The sequence below is a fragment of the Geotrypetes seraphini genome, chromosome 5 (assembly GCF_902459505.1).
Source record: "Geotrypetes seraphini chromosome 5, aGeoSer1.1, whole genome shotgun sequence".
Classification (NCBI taxonomy): domain Eukaryota; kingdom Metazoa; phylum Chordata; class Amphibia; order Gymnophiona; family Dermophiidae; genus Geotrypetes; species Geotrypetes seraphini.
In genome coordinates, this window is record NC_047088.1 from 13,426,977 (window position 1) to 13,448,063 (window position 21,087).

The following is a 21,087-nucleotide window of genomic DNA, read 5'->3' on the forward strand; positions in this document are numbered from 1 at the left end:
CCCCCCCCGACGATCGCCGGCAGGAAGGTGCTCAGCCCTTCATGCCGACAGAACCAGCCCTCCCCAACGATCACGGCAGGAGGGTACCCATCCCCTCCTGCCTACCCCAACAGCCCCCCCGACGATCGCAGCAGGAGGATATCCAACCCCTCCTGCCAGCTCCCCAACAGCCCCCCTATGATCACTGGTAGGAGGGTGCCCAACCCCTCCTGCCGGCCTCCCCAACGGCCCCCTATATCGCCAATAGGAGGGTGCCCAACCCCTCCTGCCGGACCCTCCCCCAACAAACCCCGCCATCCCGAAACACCACCCTTAGTCTTACTTTCCAAGTTGGACCGGACAGCTCCTCGCTCGTCTGGCCAGCAGGCCTGCCTCCGTCCAAATGAGGCGTGCCCGCCCCTCCCCTCCCCTGCCTAACCCACAGGATCCTAGGGCCTGATTGGCCCAAGCACCTAAGGCCCCTCCTATAGCGGGAGTGGCTTTAGGTGCCTAGACCAATCAGGCCCTAGGATCCTGTGGGTTGGGCAGGGTAGGGGCGGGCCCGCCTCATTTGGACGGAGGCAAGCCTGCTGGCCATACGTGTGAGGAGCCGTCCGGTCCAACTTGGAAAGTAAGACTAAGGGGGTTCCAGGGTGGGAGGGTTCGTTGGGGGGGGTCCAGCAGGAGGGGTTGGGTACCCTTCTGCTGCGATTGTCGGGAGGGCCGTTGGGGGGGTCTACAGGAGGGGTTGGGTGCCCTCCTGCCGTGATCGCTGGGGGGAGTGGAGACTTGCAGCCGTAGCCGCGGTCACTATGCTAATCACGGCAGGGAGATCTTTGCCGCGATTAGGTACAGCGGCCGCGTCTACTTACCATGTAGGCTAACATTGTAAGCATTAAAAGTACATGTCGTGTTTGTTTTTGTATAGTTATTAACTAATATTTAACTAAGTTTTAAAGTTTTAAAGAATGTTTCCTTTATACGTAAATAAAGAAAAGTATTTAAAATCGTACCCGTTTGAGGCTTTTATGTATGCAGCGGTGGCGGTGACGGGGCGGTGAATGGGGTTGCAGTGGCGGTGACGGGGCGGTGAATGGGGTGGCAGTGGCGGTGACGGGGCGGTGAAGGGAATGGCGGTGACGGGGCGGTGCAGAGGATGGTGAGACGGGGACGGGGCGGTGACGGGGACCAATTTTTTCACCGTCTCATTCTCTAGCTCAAGTAGCTAGGAGGTTATCGTACAGCTTTTTATGAATATTTGGTGGGAACAACAACCATATATGACTTAAAGAAACAGAAAGATAAGTTGTTGAAGTTTTACAGTGAGAGGGATGACCAAAAATTAATGAAAACCAGAAAAACATTACATAAGGCAAAAAACAAAGGTTTAGATAGTGTGCTGATTGAGTGGGTTCAGCAAAGGAGGCTTGAATGCATACCATTGACTGATTTAATGGTAATGAAGCAAGCCAAAAAATACCATCAAGAACTGAACATTGACAGTGAGTGTGAATATTCAGAAGGTTGGCTGCAGAAATTTAAGAAGCACCATGGTGTTAAATACGTATCTCAAAATCTGTGGTGAAAAAGCTTTTAATGCTTATGAGGCAGCTGAAAGTTGTATTGTTGAATTTGCTAAGAGGATATCTGATGGAAACCTTGGTCCCGAACAAATTTACAGTGCTGATGAAACAGCTCTCTACTGGGGCTGTGTTCCTAGAAAAACACTGACAACAGCTGAAGAACAAGCACCATCCGGTTTTACAGACACAAAGGATAGGGTAACTGTTCTTGCATGTACTAATGCTGCAGGCACACACAAATTAAAGTTGCCATTGATTGGAAAAGCCAACAACCCCGATGTTTGAAGCTTATACGTCTTCTGTCTGTTGACTATTATGCTAACAAGAAAGCAAGGGTAACCAGAGAAACATTTAGTCATTGGTTCCATAACTACTTTAGACCAGCAGCTAGAGCTCATTGTAGAGAAGCTGAACTGGAAGAAAACTGTGAAGTCTTTTTCAAAACTGATGGACTAATCAATTATGTAGAGTGCTTGAGCTTTAAAGTCCCTGAGACAGACATCAAAATGAGGCTCTCGTGGGACAAACTAATGGAAGCCAGCAACAGATAAGTCTGCATTTGTTAAACACATCTTTTTATGGCATTTTTTTCAGTTTGAATTTGAACTTTAATAATATTCTTCACGTGGGCGTTTTATGATATACGGATGGACACTGAGACATTGAACAATTAATATTAACTCTTGAGATTAGCATGTTGTGGTGGCACTTTATGAAAGTGTAGAGAGAGAATGCTTGTGATGTAACTAGAGCATTTGCTATTTGGGGATTGTCCCGCATGCAGCATATACTGCCAAAAGTTACTGAAGTTCTCTTCTATTATCAAATATTAAATATTTTTATTAACATTCAGTGCTCATTCATCTACAAGATTTTATAATCTAGATCCACCAAAAGATGCCTGTTATGCAGAATGAAGTTGGATTTCTTTTAATACGAGTTTCCTGATTGGGATCAGTTTAAGAAGTTATATGCTAAATAGGCAAATTCTTTTTGCCCTATAGACTCGTGTCCTGTGATTATGCAATCTGCCCCACGAAAATTTCAGCATGTCATGCCACTTGCTTAAAATAGGAGAATTTCCACTGAATAATTACACCAGTTATCAAAAACTCAAAAGATTTTGTTTCATTAACTTCTGACTATAGCTGCAATCCCATTTTTTTTTTTTGTTACATTGATAGAGGGCTTAGTACATGCCCAGTTGCTGGACGACTTGGAGCAGTTTTCCCTTTTGCACACATCTCAATCAGGATTTCGTCCATTACAAAACACTCAAACAGTTTTGGCTTCTTTACAGGATTATTTGTATAAAATCTGTTCAGTAAGGTGATGGGACAAAAGTGTGTGAGATTTTGGCACGCCGACATTGCAACGTAGACAATTCGGTGCACGAATGACTATGAACCGTTCAGTAAAGGTATAGGAGCCTTTTTCTACAATGTGATTTAAGCAGCGCGTTTGATCTTGTTAATCATGAGAAACTTCTTGATCGTTTGGATGCAATAGGTAAATCAGGTGAGGTATTCCAGTGGTTTTGTGTGTGTGGGGGGGAGGGGGTTTACAAATTCTCTAGTAAATGGAGGAATCCTTCTGGTGTCCCTCAGGGATCCCCACTTTCCCCATTGCTCTTTAATAACTATCTGGCATCTCTAGCATCATAACTAACGGCCTTCGGCATTACACTTCATAGTTATGCAGATGACATAACTGTTGTGATTCCACAAGTCAAATTACAGAATTTATATCCTCTGTTATTCAAAATGGATGAAGGAGTTTAAATTGAAACTCAATTCAGAAAAAAAAAAAAAAACCCAAAATTTTTTCTTGCTAGTCTATCTAAAAAGATTAACGTGAAAAGTTTGAACCTGAATGGAATCAACCACCCTGTTGCATCCGCAATTAAAATCTTAGGGGTTCATTTGGACCAAAATTTGACAATAAATGCCCAGATCGATGCCTTATTTTGCAAAAGATTTTACCTGCTGTGGAAATTATGAATAAGATCTTATGTCGATACCATGTCTTTCAGATTATTAGTACAATTCTTAATCTTGAGTATTTTGGATTATTGTAACATTATACATCTGGCAGGCTGTCGAAAAAATCTCAACAGACTATGCGTTATTCAAAATACAGCCGTTCGTTTAATTTTTAATCTGAAAAAGACTGCCCTTGTGACACCCTGCTATCAAAGGTTACACTGGAAACATGTTTAAATTTGGCTCTGTGTGTTATAAGGTGACACATGGTCTCACACCTAATTACCTCGTAGGTCATTTTTCATTCACTTTGCCGTGCACATGCCTTCCCTTCCCTCTGACACCCCAGACACCAAGCGCTCCCCCCACCTTCCGATCTACCTTCCCCCTCCCACAAAATTCAGGTGGTCTAGTGGGGGTTCGGATCAGACCCCACCCCCAGCTTGAGAACCCTCTACCCCTGACACCACCACCCCATGCCTTTCATCAACAATCAGGCAGGAGGGATGCCCCCTCCCTCCTGCCTTGAAGGACCGTCTCTTCATAATGGTGGCCTTTCCCCCTCCTGGGGCATCCTGGATGCACTAGGAGGAGCCTAGGCCCCTCCCCTAGAGCCAACCAGGATCTTAGGCCCCTCCCAGTGCATCCTGGTTTTGGTGGCGGAGAGGGGGCTTGCTTGCAGAAGGGGGGGGCACAGAAATTCACCTCTGTCCCGGGTGCCCCTACCCTCACTGTGCCACTGCTTATTTGGAAGGGTTCTCATACATTTTGTCATGACAAACTCAAATTAGCTCCATTTCCCAAAAATCGCTTTAATAAGACCCATTATAAGCTAAATAATGGAGTGGAGGAGTATGCTAATGGTTGGACCTGAGGATCTGGGTTTGAGTCCCACTGCAACTCCATGTGACTCTTGGGCAAGTCACTTAACCCTTCATTGCCCCAGGTACAAAATAAATACTTGTATATAATATGCAAAAGGCAGAGTATCCAATCCCATCCTCTTCCCTTTAAATACAGTCTGCTTGTATCCAATCCCAGAGCTGAGCTGATTTAAATACTCCTGGATGAAGCATCAAACTGTTTCTGTTCTATGAAATACATTTGAAGCAAAGGTCTAAACTTGCTGAACACAGATCTGACAAATGAACTCTGAGATAAAACTTTATCTCAATTCAAAGCTATAGATGGGGGAAGGCTATAAGAAAATGTCCCTTGGGGCACAGTCAGATTCATCACTGTACAGGAAAACCAGCTGGGCAGCAGCCAGCACTGCCACTTATCATTTCTATAGTGCTACACAGAACAAGTAGGAGGCGGTCCCTGCTTCATAGAGCTTACAATTTATTCAAAATCAAACAGGGCAAATAAGGGATTACAGCGTGATTTATTGTGGGAATGATTCAAACAAACATGAGTGCTGAACAAGTGCTTAGGGAGTTATGAAAGCACCCTCCAAATCTAGGTTTTTCAGCCTAGATTTGAATAGGGCTCGAGAAGGCACATGACTTACTGACTGAGGAAGTCTATTCCAGGGAGTGGGAAGTGGAGGAAAAGGGTACAGATAAGGGTTGACTTATCAGAGGAATAGAATTCCCAGGAAAGGGTGGAGAGAGAGAGAAGAGAGAAGAGATACTGCGGAGCTGCAAAATGAATGCACTTTTAAGTCAGTCTGAGAAGTTGAAACTGTACAGTAGAGAGTTGCACAGGGGCAGAAATCCCACCCATCCCCGCCTGTCCCCACCAGGATCCTCTCCGTCCCCACCCATCTCCGCCAGGATCTTCTCCGTCCCCACCAGGATCCTTTAATATGATGGTTCAATTGGAACTCAGACCCTATCTGTCTGTCTGAGTTTAACCTGTCACACTGGTTAGCCTCTTTTCAGGGTAAGGCTTGGGTTATGAGGAGATTTACCTGGCACAAGCTTAGCTGGGGTTGTGACAGAAGATAAATGAGGTACCTGGTGGCACCACAAGGATCCGCTTTATCAGCCCTTCTTTTTTTTAAACATTTATATTATCTCCATTGGGAAAATATTTTCAGGAATTAAAAGTGAGCCATAGAATATACGCTGATGATTAAGAAGGGTTTTTTCCCCCCCCTTCTGTACTGGATTCTAATGGTGAGACATCGGACAAGGTAAATCATGCTTACATAAGGTGGGTTGTTGGATAAGTTAGCTGTAAAGCTGATGAAAACGGAAATTTGCGACCCCCTGTGAGTGTTCAGTTGGCGCGATCCTGTGAATATGCAGAAGGAGAGCTTGGGTGTTGTCCTGGACCCTCGACTGTTGATGCAGGAACAGGTAGGACAATTGGTAAGAGCTTCCTTGGTTCACCTTTGATTGATTAGTAAATTATAACCAATGTTGAATGCTTACGATCTCAGACTTTGATGCAATTTGATGATTGTAATACATTGTACATAGGCGCAATATTGGGACATACGAAATTTGATTTATATAACACTAAGGTCGAAACCGTTGCATTGGAAGCCAGGTTTTGACCCTCAACTACCAGCAATTTGGTCCCCTGTAGTTGTCACAGGCAATGCGGTTGCATAAATCAGTAAGACGCCTTACATCTAAGCATGCAAGACAACCCTCAGTCTCATCATTGACTGATCTACATTTTGCCATAACGAAGGCTGCTGCTTTCAAAATTCTTGTTCAATCATTACTTTTGGGCCTATTGGACTGGCCTATTGGACTATTGTAATATAGTCTATCTGAAAAGCACTAAAAAAATCTGGTTAAACTAAACTAAACTAAACCTTAAGTTTATATACCGCTCGAGGAGCGCAGAGAGAGGGGGGACATGATCGAGACGTTCAAGTATCTTACGGGCCGCATCGAGACGGAGGAAGATATCTTCTTTTTCAAGGGACCCACGGCAACAAGAGGGCATCCGTTAAAAATCAGGGGCGGGAAACTACGAGGTGACACCAGGAAATTCTTTTTCACTGAAAGAGTGGTTGATCGCTGGAATAGTCTTCCACTACAGGTGATTGAGGCCAGCAGCGTGCCTGATTTTAAGGCCAAATGGGATCGGCACATGGGATCTATTCACAGGGCAAAGGTAGGGGAGGGACATTAAGGTGGGCAGACTAGATGGGCCGTGGGCCCTTATCTGCCGTCTATTTCTATGTTTCTATGTTTCTATGAGTGGGAGATAGCTTTAGTAGACAAAGGGGCAAGAGCACGGTAGGTAGACCCGGAAAGGGTTACCCAATTATGCCAGTTGGAATCTGGGTCGGCATGTTTAGGAAAAGGGGGGAGTTGGTTGAGAAATTGGGCCCAGAACAGTTCACTCATGATTTTTTTGCAGTAGGTGATAGAGTTTGTGGGTCGGGGTGGAGTGCCAAGATGAGACATGAAAATGGGAAGGCAGAAAGAGCCTAGAAGGTGATCAGACCAGGGGACATGTTCCCAACGGGCTTCTTCGGCAGAAGTTTTGTGCTCGGTCATTTCAAGGAAGCTGATGATGTCTAGTGTATGCCCCTTATCGTGGGTAGGGGTGGGCGAAGGAGCGGTGAAGCCTAGGGAGGTGAGGAAGTCTTTGAATTCCTTGCTGGTGTTATCGTCTAGGTGGAGATTAATATCTCCAATGATCAGTAGTCTCTGGAATTTTAGGAAGGCCTTTGTTATGGTCTCGAGAACGAGTTCAGAGGATTTGTTCCAGGGGGTTGGTGGGCGGTAAAGCAACAGGATACCTAATGGGTAGGGATGAAGTTCACCGTTGACTGAAGCTAACATGAATTCTAAAGAGGTATGGCTGCCCTTTTCAAGGAGCTAGACATCGAAGAATGATTTGTAAAGCAGAGCCAGGCCTCCTCCTTTCCGGTTGATTATAGGTGAGAAGAGGCCATAGTAGCCAGGGGGACAGAGTTCGTTTTGTGTGAATAAATCATCTTTTTCGATCCATGATTCTGTGATGCACAAGAAACCTGGATCGAAGTCTCCGAGTAGGTCTTTTAGTATTTGGGTCTTATTGCGGACTGATCTGGCGTTACAGTAGAGTGTTGGGACTGGGCTGAGAGAATCGGAAGTAAGGTTGGGTAAGTTGGCTGGAGGAACAGGCTTTAAAGAGGTGTGATTGACTCCTCAGAGTTTTTTGAAAGGGTGTGTTCTAGTTCGTACTAGTACGGGGATTCTGAGACCAGGGCAGACGTTGTTGGAGTTTGTGGAGTCGGGAAGGTTGGGGGGGGGGGGAGAGGTTTTTAGCAGTGGGAAGTGTTGGTGAAAGAGCAGAGAAGAAGAAGAAGGAGCCAGGAAGGTGGCTTCATTGTGGGATCAAGGAGAACTAATGAGAGGGGTTGGGGCAGAGCTTGCCAGGCAGGAGGAGGAGAATTGAGTATAGGTAGGGACTGAGTGAAACGGGAGAAGGACTAAGAACTGAAGGAGAATATGCACCTAGTTGTTTCTAGTGAGATACAAACGGGGGTGGAATTTAACAATTGCTAATAGTGAGATACAGACTGAGGTGGTGCTTAGCTGGGGAACGGTGGTAACTAGTCTGTATATGCGGAAGCAGGCTATATGCGGTAGCAGGCTATACATGCGATAAACAGTGATGGGCAGTACAGGCTATGCATGCGGTAACAGATTGTACATGCGGTGACTGGCTATATATATTGGCTATACATGTGGTTTTACATGCGGTAACAGGCTAGATTGATCTTGGTAAGACTGATCTACCTCGAACGGCACCGGCTTCCGGTTGAGGCTCGAATCATTTTTAAATTGGGATGTTTGATTATAAGGCAGCCTTCGGACTTGCTCCGTGATATCTTGTTGACAGATTTGATATTCTGTCAGAGAAGAATAGTGGAAAATCACACGCTCTGTTTGCGTTTCCTTCGGTTAAGGGCTGCAAAAGTAAGACATGCCCTTGCTTATCATGACAAAGATTTCCGATTACTCTTAGCCAGTTCCATTTCATATGAGCACTTTAGAAAGTTGCTGAAAACTTTTCTCTTTCCTAAATTTCTGGCAAACTAGTTATTTCTGTATTCGTTATAAAATTATTTTTTCTCTTCACTAGTATAATCTTTTGTAAACCGCATAGAACTTACGGTTATGCGATCTAGAAATTTGTCGCTATGTTATGACTACCTTTTCCGTAGCTGGACTGCTCTTACGGAACAAACTCCCTGGGTATTTGAGGCTGGGTACAATTTTGCTGCCATTTAAAAAGGCACTTATTTTGGGGGTGGCTGCAGTGGGCAGAGGTGTGGTTTTTCCAAATTAAAATCCTTGGGGTGCAAGCCCCTCTGTTTCTCCTCCCCTCTCCATCCAGTATTTGTCTCTCTCTACCCCCTAATAGTCCTGCCTTTCCTCCTATGTGTCCCATCCCCTCACCCGATTGTCCCATCTCTTTCTCTCCCTCTCTCCCCCCTCTTCACTGAACAATGAGTCCACAGTGGCAAGAACAAGTAGGAAGGTGCTGCTGTTTCTGCGACCCTGGAGGCTGCCAAAAAATTAAATCATGCACCACTGCCAGCTCTGCTTGTCTCCCACCTCCTCCTCCCTCCCTGAAACAGGAAGTTACATCATGAAGGGAGGAGGAGGAGCAAAGCCAAGCGCGGTGCACACAGAGCACTGGTTCCACACATGATTTCATTAACTTTGCAGCCCCCGGAGTCAGAGAGATAGTGGTAGGGAAGGGGAGGGAACACGAACTTCCCTTACTTGCCCTTGCCGCTACAGACTCATGGAGGGAGGGGAAGTTAGTGCTTGGATCTGGGGAGGCTTATCATCCCAAAGCCTCTTACGCAAGGTGCCTAAGTGTAAGTCAAAACAGTGGAACTAGCAAGGTTGCAGAGAACAGCCACCAAATAATCAAGGGAATGGAAAAACTCGAAGGCAAAAGAGATAGCAGAGGAGGTATATGAGAGAGGTCTATAAAATAGAAGAGGTAACATAAACTCTTTATTTAGTCTTTCAAGAAGTACATACATAGGGGACACACCATGAAGTTTCTAAGTAGTATAGTTAAAACAAATAGGAGAAGATATTTTCCAGCTACTATATAATTAAGCTCTGGAACATAAGAACATAAGAATAGCCTTACTGGGTCAAACCAATGGTCCATCAAGTCCAGTAAGCCCGTTCTCATGGTGTCCAATCCAGGTCACTAGTACCTGGTCAAAACCCAAGGAGTAGCAACATTCATTCAGAATCTGGAATTCCAAAGATTAACAAAAGATTCCGGAACCCCAAGGAGTAGCAACATTCCATGCAGAATCTCAAAGAATAACAAGATTCCGGAATCCCAGAGAGTAACAAGATTCTAGAATCCCAAAGAGTAGCAGCATTCCATGCTACTGGTACAGGGCAAGCAGTGGCTTCCCCTGTGTCTTTCTCAATCACAGACTGTGGACCTTTCCTCCAGAAACTTGTCCAAACCTTTCTTAGAACCAGCTACACTATCCGCTCTTACCACATCCTCTGGCAATGCGTTCCCGAGCTTAACTATTCTCTGAGTGAAAAAAAATTTCTTCCTATTGATTTTTAAAGTATTTCCCTGTAACTTTGGAGGATGTGGTAAAAAAAACCAAAACCAAAAAACCAGTTAGCATAGCTGGATTTAAAAGATGTTGAGACAAGTTCCTGGAGAAAAATTTCATAAACAACAATTAAAGTTGATTTGGAGGGAGGGAAATCCATCGCTCATTCTGGGAGTTAAGCAGAATGGAATCACTTTCTGAGACCCAGATTGGCCACTGCTAGGAGCAAATTGCTGGGCTTGAAGGACCTTTGGTGGACTCACTAAGAACGTGATCTAGTGTCCATTTACACATGTAAATAGCCCTAATTACTTATGCAAAGCCTTCAAATGACACCACTCTGTTTTTGAAGGTGATCATTTGTAAGATGGCTTTCTCTGCTGTGCCTGTGGCCAAATACTGTATACAAATATTTTCCCACAGCGTGTTATGTACAGTGCTCCCCTGGTCATTCGCGGTTGGCTATTCGCGATCCCAGTCATTCACGGTATTTGGCATGCAGCTCCTGATCGGTGAAGCCCGACTTTAGTACAGGAAGAGGCGGTTGGAGCATACCGCGAGTGATTTCTTTCACTCGCCAGTGCTCCGGCTGTCCTCTCCTGTCTCCCCCGCTAAAAACCGTATTCGCGATTTTTCAACATTCGCGGGGGTTCCTTGAATGGAGCCCCCGCAAATATCAGGGGAGTTCTGCATTTGAGAAGATTCTAGGTTTCACATAACCTCTATGAAATACTCCCGGAGTTTTGCATAGACAGACCATATTTGCCGGCGCAAAGGACGCACCCCCCCCCCCTTTTAATACACTTTTTTAAGAAATAATAATTTTCTACATTTTTTCATGAATTTCCATAATGATTTACTGTACTAATTTTATAGTTATTTATGTCTACGACAAATGTAACTAGGGAACACTGTAGTCAGGTACCTTTTATTAATCTTCATCCTCAGAACCCAGAAACAACATAACGCAGACCTCACAGTGTCCGAGAGAGAGCAGAAACAATGTGACGCGCGTGTTCAGTTCGTACTTGTGAGACCTCATGGCGTCCGAGAGAGAGCAGAAACAACGTGACGGTATATTAATATAAACCAGAAGTTTTAGACTCATAATTCTGATTACCGGCGCATAAGACGTACCTCGTATTTTAAGCGTATCATGAGTGAAAAAAGGTGCGTCCTATACACCGGCAAATACGGTATATCTATTGTACAATTAGGCTGTATATCACAGTTAGGTGTATAGACACTCCCTTTTTCTGTCCCTTTATTTATATACCTGTGAAATTAAGTTTACTGGTGCCTAGAGAAACTCGGACGTCTTAGAAAAAGAACAGGAATTTTTTGAGCAAAATTATCACTGCTCTCTCTCTCTGTTTACTGAGCTCTACCCCCCCCCCCTCTCCCATTCCATTCTTTCTCCAGGTCTCTCAATGTTCAGTACCTCTCTTCCCCTTCATCAGTCTCTATGTCCCCCTTCCTGCTCCTTCTCTGCCCCCTCCCTTCTCATACTCTCTGTTCCTTTCTGGGTGCTTAGCCTCTTACCCCCCACCTCCTTGTCTCTCCATGCCCCCTCTCACTCTCAGTCTACTCTCCCTCCTCACTCTGGCTCCCCGTTCATTCTCTCTCCCTCAATGTTCAGCCCCTCTCTCAAAGCTCAGTCTCTCTCTCTCCCTTCTCATTCTTCCTCTGTCCCTGTCTCACTGGTCAACCCCTCTCTTCTGCTTTTTTTCCTCCCTCCTCCCACCCTCTCTTTGTAAAGTACTTTTTTGGGACCTCGAGGACAGTTATAGGAAACCGAGGAAGTGTTTGGAGTCTTGGACTGCTCAGAAGCCAAGGAAACTGAGAAAACCAACGTGACAGAAGAGGTTTCCTTGGCTCTGACGTCGGTATCTCCTTCCTTTTTCCTTGCACTATAAAGAAGCCCAGCACACCCCAAAGATCCCAGCAGCAATTAACCTGGGCTTCAAGGAAGTCCTCTCCTGGGGCCATGCAGCGGCCAGCTCCTTCCACACCCTGTCTCTGCTCTCCAAACTGCAGGTAGCCGAGCAGTCCACAAACTTTTTGGGCAGCTTCTGGAGAGGGGGGAGGGGGGGACAGCCGCACCTGCATCCCTAGGTCTCTCCAGAAACGTTCTTGCAGTATTTGGAGAAGGGGGACAGCCGCACCTGCCCCCAGAAACTTTCCTGCAGTGTTTGGAGAGGGCTGGGGGCAGCCACACCTGCACCCCCAGGATCTGTCCAGCTTTTCCTTGGAGCTTTCAGAGGGGGAGCAGCCCCTGCACCCCAGGATCTGCCTAGCCTTTCCCTGGAGCTTTCAGAGGGGGGAGCAGCCCCTGCACCCCAGGATCTGCCCAGCCTTTCCCTGGAGCTTTCAGAGGGGGGAGCAGCCCCTGCACCCCAGGATCTGCCTAGCCTTTCCCTGGAGCTTTCAGAGGGGGGGAGCAGCCCCTGCACCCCGGGATCTGCTCCTGCACAACCTCAAGGAAAGTCTGCAAAACTTTGTTCCACTTTTGGCGATCGCTTTCCCTCCCTGGCTAGGGGCGGATTTGTTGCTTGCTTTTAGTTTTTGGTTTGCCTAAGAAGCGATGATCTGCAGTGGGACTGTGTCCGAAAGAAATCATTTGTGACAAGAGGAATTTGGGACCCGAACCCAGAGACTCCCAATTGTGTCCCGGGAGAATCTAGAGCCGGAGTGAGAAGCGAGGAAAAGTTCTGGCCTGAGCCGGGGAAGGTGCGGACTTGCCCAGCCGGTCCTGAGCCGGGCCACTTACGTACCTCAATCTTACTTCTCCTCCCAACCGCATCTGCACCAAGCCATGATCCCTGCACGCGCGCTGGGCGTGCTTCTTCTCCTCAGGTTACCCTGGGTGCAAGGTAAGAGCACTTTTGGTCCTCGGGCTTGCAGGGCAACCCTGGCTCCTGACCCCCCCTTTCTGGCAGCTGAGGCTTGGCATCTGATTGGCCACACGAGTCACTTCGCCGGCAAACGCGAGAAGCCCAGATGTGCAGCCCAGCAGCTGGAGGAGGGAGTCAATAGCCCATGCAGAGCTGATGATGCTGGAGGGTGGGGGGGGGTGGCATTACTAGATCAGGGATCTTTGCTTTTCTCCTAAGTTTTTGCACGGAAATAATCCTTTCCATGCACCCACGCGTGAAAGCAACAGGTGACTTTGTGCACGTCCTACGGGGCTTTTTCCCGGAGCTGGGAATGCACTTGCAACCTTTGGCGGGGGCGCGTTTGGTAGCACGTTAGACCCTTCCCGTCTACGGAGACAAAAAGTATTTCAGAAATGTGCTCGCGCTAATTGCCAGGCTCGGACGCGTTGTTTTGCTCCGGGATATGTTTTCAATTACCGGCGCCCGGGCAGCGTTATTGCGTTAGGCCACTAGATGGCGCTTCTTGCTGTGGTTGGAGCAGCTTAGGGTGAAAAGTGGATTCCTAGGAGCTGAAGAGCTGGCTTAGATTGTGACGTCATAATGCCTCATTCCACCAATGCCTATACTGTGTAAAGGAGGGTGGTTATATAGAAATCTGAGAAGATGGGGGAAATGGGAAGGTCCACATTTGGGACTGGACCAGGGTTGCCAGATACTTAGTAAAAAGAAAAATCCTGCCCATATACCTTGAAAAAGCAGTCTGAAAACAATCCAATGTATTTCTTCATATTCCCAAGAGCAAATAAAATAGAAATGCCATAATCAGCTACAATTAAAGTCATAAAAAACCTTATTCATCTGTAACAGCAAAATAATTGACAGGTAGATCATTGGAATTTAATTTACTCAGCATTGCTCTTCTTGGGATAAATCCATTGCAACAGATCCCTTTGCGCGTCATGTAACTTTGAATGCGTAAAGATTGAACTACTATGATTGCCAAGAATTTAACAAAAATTTTATGCAGCCCAAATTTACAGTGACATAAATCAGAAACCAGCGCATAAAAACACTGCCCGCAAGTGCCCCAAATTTCCCACAACCAGCCCAATTGGGCGAGAAAACCACGGACCTGGCAACAGTGGAGTGGACCTGCTCATTTTCGTGTTACACGTTTTCTAGGAGGGTGGTGGGTGTGTTTGGGCTGGTTTAGGTAGGGGGTGGAGGGGGATGACAGCACTAATTCTGTTATTTCAATATCTTATAAGTGTATACTATATTAAGGGGGATAAGGATCCCAGACTGATCTGGACCATTAACCTATTTTATCTCTGGCTCTCTTATTTATTTTATTTACTAAGATTTATTACGAGGGGCCGCTGAAAAGTTCTCAGCCCAACCAAGAAGAGAAGGATGTGGAGCCATGAAACTTACAAGATATTTCACACTTTACTTGACACTGTTTGTTTCATTTCATATCACTTGTAAGCCCATCATTCTCTTCTTGGATGGGCTAAGAACTTTTCAGCAGCCCCTCCTATTGTGATGTCATAATACCCCATTCCACCAATGCCTAAGAGCCAGCCTCATCGGTGATGTCACAATGGCTTGGTTTCCCTATACTTGACCCATTTACTAGTGTGGAATAACTTGTAAGTTTCATGGCTCCACATCATTCTCTTCTTGGTTGGGCTGAGAACTTTTCAGTGGCCCCTCATACAGTAGATATAATCTGAAGTCGGCATAACACCTAATAGCATACATTAGAAACTTCAGATAACTTAGATATGATGCTAACTCTGTTTCTAATATACATTTAAACATTTTACTATGTAGCTGAGGGGACAAGTGCACTTGAGATATACAGAAGGGGCAAGATAAGTGGTACAGGCTCATTTGAGATAAATGGATGGCTAAACCAAAGGCAAATGACAGTATACGTACAGTTAAATAAGATTTGGAGAACTATTCTAAGTTGCAGGGTATGCATGAAGCTAATGCAAGCGCAGAGTGAGTGAATAGTCAGTCATATAGTAAAGCCCGGCTTTCACCTGCCTCCTTGAGCTAGAGGTAGCCTCTCTGGGAGAAAGTTCTAGAGCAGTGTCACGCAGACTTTCCGGCCGGCGGCACATTAAATTCAGTGCCCCGGCCGGAAGGCACCTGGAAGTGCGCGATGACATCACACGTGTCGACAGCCGTGCGTGTACGGAGGCCCATCTGGCTGCGACCTGCTTTGGTGGAGGGATCCGGGGGGTGCGGGGAGAGGAGGAGAGTCATCTGCGCCGGCCGACTTCCTCCAGGACGCCCCTTTCGCTGTGAGAGGCACATCCTGTAGGCGGTCAGCCGGCGTGGATGACTCTCCTCCTCGCCAGTGTGTCGCGGCACACCTGAAATCTCAGGAAGCGCACAGTTTGCAGTACACTGTTAAAGAGTTCCCATTGTCTTATAAATTTAAATGATCCTTTTCCCTCTTATAACACCTATCAAATGCTATATTGGCAATTATAGTGGCTGCACCGAAAATGATTGGTTGAGAAAAGTTACCCTTATTCGAGGGATGGGTAACTCTTAGTGCTCTTGGGTTTGCGAAAGTGGTCAACCCTTTGACTCCAGCCCCATCACACACTAAGGTCCCCTTTTACAAAGCCACGTCAGCAAGTCCTGGTACAGCAAGTGTGACGCAGTTCGTAGGAACTGAATGGACTGTATCGCATTTGCCGTGGGTTTGTAAAAGGGGCCCCATGTTGGATGAAATTTGGAAGCAAAGTATTGTCAAGCTCCGTACGTATAAGTGGGCATCTAACTTTAGCCAGCACTGAATGGGTTAATATCCATTTCTTCAGTACCTGCCTCATTCCCTGGTTTCACGCCCTTAAAAGACAAAAGCAGCGCAAGGACCCCCCCAAAATAAATGCAGACTGATTCCAGTCTATAAACTAGATTTTTGGAAGATGCAAACCAATGTCTTCGAAAGGACTTCCAATTCCTCGAGGTGTGACTGCTTTTGATTGTCATAAAATAGACATTAGAGGAATCTCCTGTTACTGTTTCTTTCTATCATATTTCTGCTTTGCTAAATGTAGGAGAAGGGATGAAGAAAGACATGTGGCGGAGTAGAGAGTTAAGGACTGGAGCTTTGTCATCCTGTTCAGTGCTATGGCTTCACTCAAGATATCTGATTTTTTTCTTTTTTTGTACTCTGCTAGTCTAATCAGTTCTAGCCCTAACAAAACACTGGAAGCGGAAATCTGGGTTTTCATTGGCTACGGTGAGGAACATTAGCAGCGCCGGCTAAGAAAACACAGTCAGACCAGTGGTCCATCTAGCCCAGTGTGCCTTCTTCACGGTGGCCAATCCAGATCACAGAAACCCAAATACAGTAAAACCTTGGATTGCAAGTAACTTGGTTTGCAAGTGTTTTGCAAGACAAGCAAAGCATTTTATTAAATTTTAACTTGATATACAAGCAATGTCTTGCAATACAAGTACATAGAGTATACACACATCACAACTGAGCTGATGGTTCTTCTCTCTCTGACGCTGCAGGAGTGTAGTGACTGTTCTAAACGAGCGAGGTCTTGCGATACGAGTACATACGGTATACACACGTCACGTCATCACAACTGAGCCGATGGTTCTTCTCTCTCCGACGCTGCGGGAGTGTAGCGACTGTTCTAAACGAGCGAGGTCTTGCAATACAAGTACGTTTAGTATTTTGTATTAAAGTTTTGGGGTTGTGGAACGAATCGTCTAAGTTTCCATTATTTCCTATGGGGAATTTTGCTTTGATATACGAGTGCTTTGGATTACAAGCATGCTTCCGGAACGAATTATTAAGTTTTACTGTACTAGCAATCATTTAGAATTAAAACCCAGCTTTTTCTAATGCTTGTTGAGGTAATAAGATTGACTCATTTAAGGGCCCAAGAGAAAATCTTCCGGCACAGGGCAGTGGGGCAACCTATCTCTCTAACAAATCACAGAACGGGCAACCAACTTCAGATCTAATATCACAATAGGTGGATTATGACAAAGAATGATCCCACTCTTCAATCTTGTGCTGAATAATGTGTATTTTAATATCTTTCACTGAAACTTTAAATAGCTTTGAACTTGAACTTATCATAGTTATTTATCTTATGCGTGACCCGGGAGGGAATGACCCGACATGTTTCGCGAAGTGCGCTTTATCAAGGGTCATTCCCTTCCGGGTTACGCATAAGATAAATAACTATGATAAGTTCAAATTAAAAGCTATTTAAAGTTTCAATGAAAGATATTAATTTTTTTATTGACTCTTAAATTTATTGAAAACGCATTGGATTAAACGCTGGGGCCGATGATGTCATTCTTCCCGCTAGAAATCCTTGCTAGGCGGTGGAGTGGTGGGTCTGAGGCCGGTATATTAAAATACACATTATTCAGCACAACATTGAAGAGTGAATTTGAAGTGAAAGTGCTACATTTATTTGGGCTTAAAACATCAAGATTTGGTGGCTATAAAAGAATTATCCCAGGCATGAGGATCCTAGCCTGCTTCCCCTCTTGCCCTTAAATTTGGGAGGTGTGCCGGCTGCTAAACAGGGTCTAAGGATAATTATCAGTAACTGTGTCCTCTTGTGCTATTGTGTTACTGGAATTTTTTGCATTGTACACCACCTAGAAATTTGATTAAGCGGTATAAAAATGTTTAATAAACTTGACTTGAAACTTAAAGAAATCGTCCTTTCAGTACAGAAGCTGTTGGTGAAAGATGGGCATGGAGTGTCATTTCACTATGTTTGTACTGGCTTTGGTTGTTATTGTGGGCAAATTTGAGGGGCTGCTGGAAAGTTCTCTGCCCAACCAACAAAGTTCAGGCAGTCTCCATTGAGGGCTATACACTTAGCCCAGTGATTTTCCACTTTTTTCATTCCGTTGGGAAAACTATGGAACGAAAACAGTGGAAAATCGCTGATCTATGTATATAGCCCTCGAAAGAGACTGCTCCAACTTTGTTGGTTGGGTGGAGAACTTTTCAGCGGCCCCTCTTAATAATAGTTTGGGGCAGTCAGGTTACAGCCAGCATATTACTTAGGATAATATTTCCAAACTAGTCTTTAAGCCTATTACATTAACGGGTGCTAGAATAGATGTGTCTATCTGTCTTTCTTTCTGTCTCTCTGTCTCCTTGGCCGCTGTCTGTCTGTCTTTCTTTCTGTCTCTCTCTCTCTCCTTGGCCGCTGTCTTTTTTTCTTTGTCTCTCTCTCTTTGGCCGCTGTCTGTCTGTCTTTCTGTCTGTCTCTCTGGCCCCTTGTCTGTCTGTCTTTCTTTCTGTCTCGCTCCTTGGCTGCTGTCTGTCTGTCTGTCTCTCTGGCCCCCTGTCTTTTTGTCATTCTTTTTGTTTGTGTCTCTCCATGGCCCCCTGTCTGTCTGTCTTTTTCTCTCTCTCCTTGGCTGCTGTCTGTCTATCTTTTTGTCTGTCTCTCTGGCCCCTTGTCTGTCTTTCTTTCTTTCTCGCTCCTTGGCCACTGTCTGTCTGTCTCTCTCTCTCTCTGGCCCCCTATCTTTTTGTCATTCTTTTTGTTTGTGTCTCTCCCTGGTCCCCTGTTTGTCTGTCTTTATTTCTTTATCTCCTTGGCCACTGTCTGTCTGTCTTTTTTTCTTTGTCTCTCTCTCTTTGGCCGCTGTCTGTCTATCTCTCTGGCCCCTTGTCTGTTTGTCATTCTTTCTGTCTGTGTCTCTCTCTGGCCCCTTGTCTGTCTGTCTTTCTTTCTGTCTCTCTGTCTCCTTGGCTGCTGTCTGTCTGTCTTTTTTTCTTTGTCTCTCTCTCTTTGGCCGCTGTTTCTGTCTTTCTGTCTGTCTCTCTTTCTTTCTCGCTCCTTGGCCGCTGTCTGTCTGTCTCTCTGGCCCCCTGTCTTTTTGTCATTCTTTTTGTCTGTGTCTCTCCCTGGCCCCCTGTCTGTCTGTCTTTCTTTATTTCTCTCTCGCTCCTTGGCCGCTGTCTGTCTTTTTTTCTTTGTCTCTCTCTCTTTGGCCACTGTCTGTCTGTCTCTCTGGCCCCCTGTCTGTTTGTCATTCTTTCTGTCTGTGTCTCTCCCTGGCCCCGTGTCTGTCTGTCTTTCTTTCTCGCTCCTTAGCCGCTGTCTATCTGTCTGTTTGTCTCTCTGGCCCCCTGTCTGTTTGTCTCTCTGGCCCCCTGTCTGTTTGTCATTCTTTCTGTCTGTGTCTCTCCCTGGCCCCCTGTCTGTCTTTCTTTCTTGCTCCTTGGCCGCTATCTGTCTGTCTGTCTCTCTGGCCCCCAGTCTTTTTGTCATTCTTTTTGTCTGTGTCTCTCCCTGGCCCCCTGTCTGTCTGTCTTTCTTTATTTCTCTCTCGCTCCTTGGCCGCTGTCTGTCTTTTTTTCTTTGTCTCTCTCTCTTTGGCCACTGTTTGTCTGTCTCTCTGGCCCCCTGTCTGTTTGTCATTCTTTCTGTCTGTGTCTCTCCCTGGCCCCGTGTCTGTCTGTCTTTCTTTCTCGCTCCTTGGCTGCTGTCTATCTGTCTGTTTGTCTCTCTGTCATTCTTTCTGTCTGTGTCTCTCCCTGGCCCCCTGTCTGTCTTTCTTTCTTGCTCCTTGGCCGCTATCTGTTTGTCTGTCTCTCTGGCCCCCTGTCTGTTTGTCATTCTTTCTGTCTGTGTCTCTCCCTGGCCCCGTGTCTGTCTGTCTTTCTTTCTCGCTCCTTGGCTGCTGTCTATCTGTCTGTTTGTCTCTCTGTCATTCTTTCTGTCTGTGTCTCTCCCTGGCCCCCTGTCTGTCTTTCTTTCTTGCTCCTTGGCCGCTATCTGTCTGTCTCTCTGGCCCCCAGTCTGTTTGTCATTCTTTCTGTCTGTGTCTCTCCCTGGCCCCCTGCCAAGATTGCTGCCTGCCTCCCAGCACACCCCTTCCCCAAAGCAGCCCTTTTTCCCTCTCCCCCTCCACTTCCCTGTGCAGCAGTAGCAGCTGGATGCCTCTCAGCACCTCGAAGACACCCTCCTGCCATTGCTTTCACCGCCGCATGCGCAGCAAGCCACAGCACATCACACGTGCCACAAATCGCCACAGAGTCACAAATCACACTGTCATGGATCATGGTGTTGTAAGAGCACATACGCGCTTAGGGTTTTATTATAGAGGATGAGAATGTTGGATACCAATTCAGCCTCTTCCTGTTTAATTCTCTTCTTAATATCCGTATTGTGCCTGGAAGTTTCCTTTTGCTGACAAAGCTTTTGAATCTGGAGGTACCATTGAATGAGAGCTGTCCAATAATTCACTCAGTGGTCAAACTTCAGAGAAGGTCACTAAGGACCTGTGACAGAGCTAAATTGGCTGGTCAAGTTCATTGGTTCTTAACTCGGTCCTGGACCACCCCCCTCACCAGTCAGGTTTTCAGGATATCCACAATGAATATGTATAAACTTGATTTGCATACACTGCCTCCATTATATGCAAATTTCTTTCATGTGGATATCCTGAAAACCTAACTGGCGAGGGGGTACTCCAGGACTGAGTTGAGAAATACTGGGTTCCAGTTGACTCAGCCTTTTACCATTGTGAGCTCCTGTATAGCTGCACTTTGGGAAAGAATTGAGGGTCCCATTTTCTTATCTGTTTTGTTTATGGTATTACCTTTCAAAAAAAAAAAAAAAAAAAAATCCAAGAGGTGCATAGTTTAAAATAAACTCATATACAAAAATTATCTGCATGACACAGCATGGACTCTGTAACAGGGCAGAGTGTTCCCAAAATGAAACGGAAAGAACTCTTTAGAAGTGAGTGCCCCTCTTTTCTTTCTGGAGGAAAAGTCCATAATCTGTTATTAAGACATGGGGGATGCCTCTGCTTGCCCTGGATTGGTAGCATGGAATGTTGCTACTCTTTGGGGTTCCGGAATCTTTTGTTACTCTTTGGGATTCCAGAATCTTGCTATTCTTTAGGATTCTGAATGGAATGTTGCTACTCTTTGGGGTTCCGGAATCTTTTGTTCCTCTTTGGGATTCCAGAATCTTGCTATTCATTGAGATTCTGAATTGAATATTGCTATTCTTTGGGGTTCCGGAATCTTTTGTTACTCTTTGGGATTCCAGAATCTTGCTATTCTTTAGGATTCTGTATGGAATGTTGCTACTCTTTGGGGTTCCGGAATCTTTTGTTACTCT

General features: G+C 45.7%; 1 protein-coding gene across 2 annotated transcripts in view; it reads left to right on the plus strand.

The window, feature by feature from the left end:
* Window positions 1–12,154: 12,154 nt before the first annotated feature.
* The window catches only part of LOC117360676 (vascular endothelial growth factor receptor kdr-like), a 333,742-nt gene continuing 324,809 nt past the window's right edge, over window positions 12,155–21,087 (plus strand). For both annotated transcript variants that reach the window (XM_033944848.1, XM_033944847.1), the window contains exon 1: window positions 12,155–12,925. In XM_033944848.1, the coding sequence (XP_033800739.1) occupies window positions 12,868–12,925 (58 nt within the window). In that variant the 5' untranslated portion in view covers window positions 12,155–12,867. The remainder of the gene's footprint in view (window positions 12,926–21,087) is intronic.